Source organism: Apaloderma vittatum, unplaced genomic scaffold (assembly GCF_000703405.1).
Source record: "Apaloderma vittatum isolate BGI_N311 unplaced genomic scaffold, ASM70340v1 scaffold31753, whole genome shotgun sequence".
Lineage (NCBI taxonomy): Eukaryota > Metazoa > Chordata > Aves > Trogoniformes > Trogonidae > Apaloderma > Apaloderma vittatum.
The window spans coordinates 1-238 of NW_009706907.1; the positions used below are offsets into that span (position 1 = coordinate 1).

A 238-nucleotide genomic window follows, 5' to 3' on the forward strand; every position below is an offset into this window, starting at 1 on the left:
CAAAACAAAGCTTGTAACCCTTGTCCTGCTGTGCATAAATCACTTGCCAGAACATTGAGTTCTTGCCATCAGCCTGAAGGGTGCAACAAGGAGGAGCTGCAGATGCGACCACGCGGCCTCTGGCTGGTTTGAGCTCGGAGCGGTGAAGTGAGGTTTCTCTTTGTGTCCTTGCAGTCGGGCGCCACAAATGAGAGCTGCGCCACCAGCACCTGCTGCTCGGGCACCTGTCCCAGCAGCG

General features: G+C 56.7%; 1 protein-coding gene across 1 annotated transcript in view; it reads left to right on the top strand.

The window, feature by feature from the left end:
• Nucleotides 1-152: 152 nt before the first annotated feature.
• The window catches only part of LOC104271339 (coiled-coil-helix-coiled-coil-helix domain-containing protein 2, mitochondrial-like), a gene marked incomplete at both ends in the record, with an annotated part of 1,004 nt that continues 918 nt past the window's right edge, over nucleotides 153-238 (top strand). The window contains 1 exon segment of the mRNA XM_009865975.1: nucleotides 153-236. Within this exon segment, the coding sequence (XP_009864277.1) occupies nucleotides 153-236 (84 nt within the window).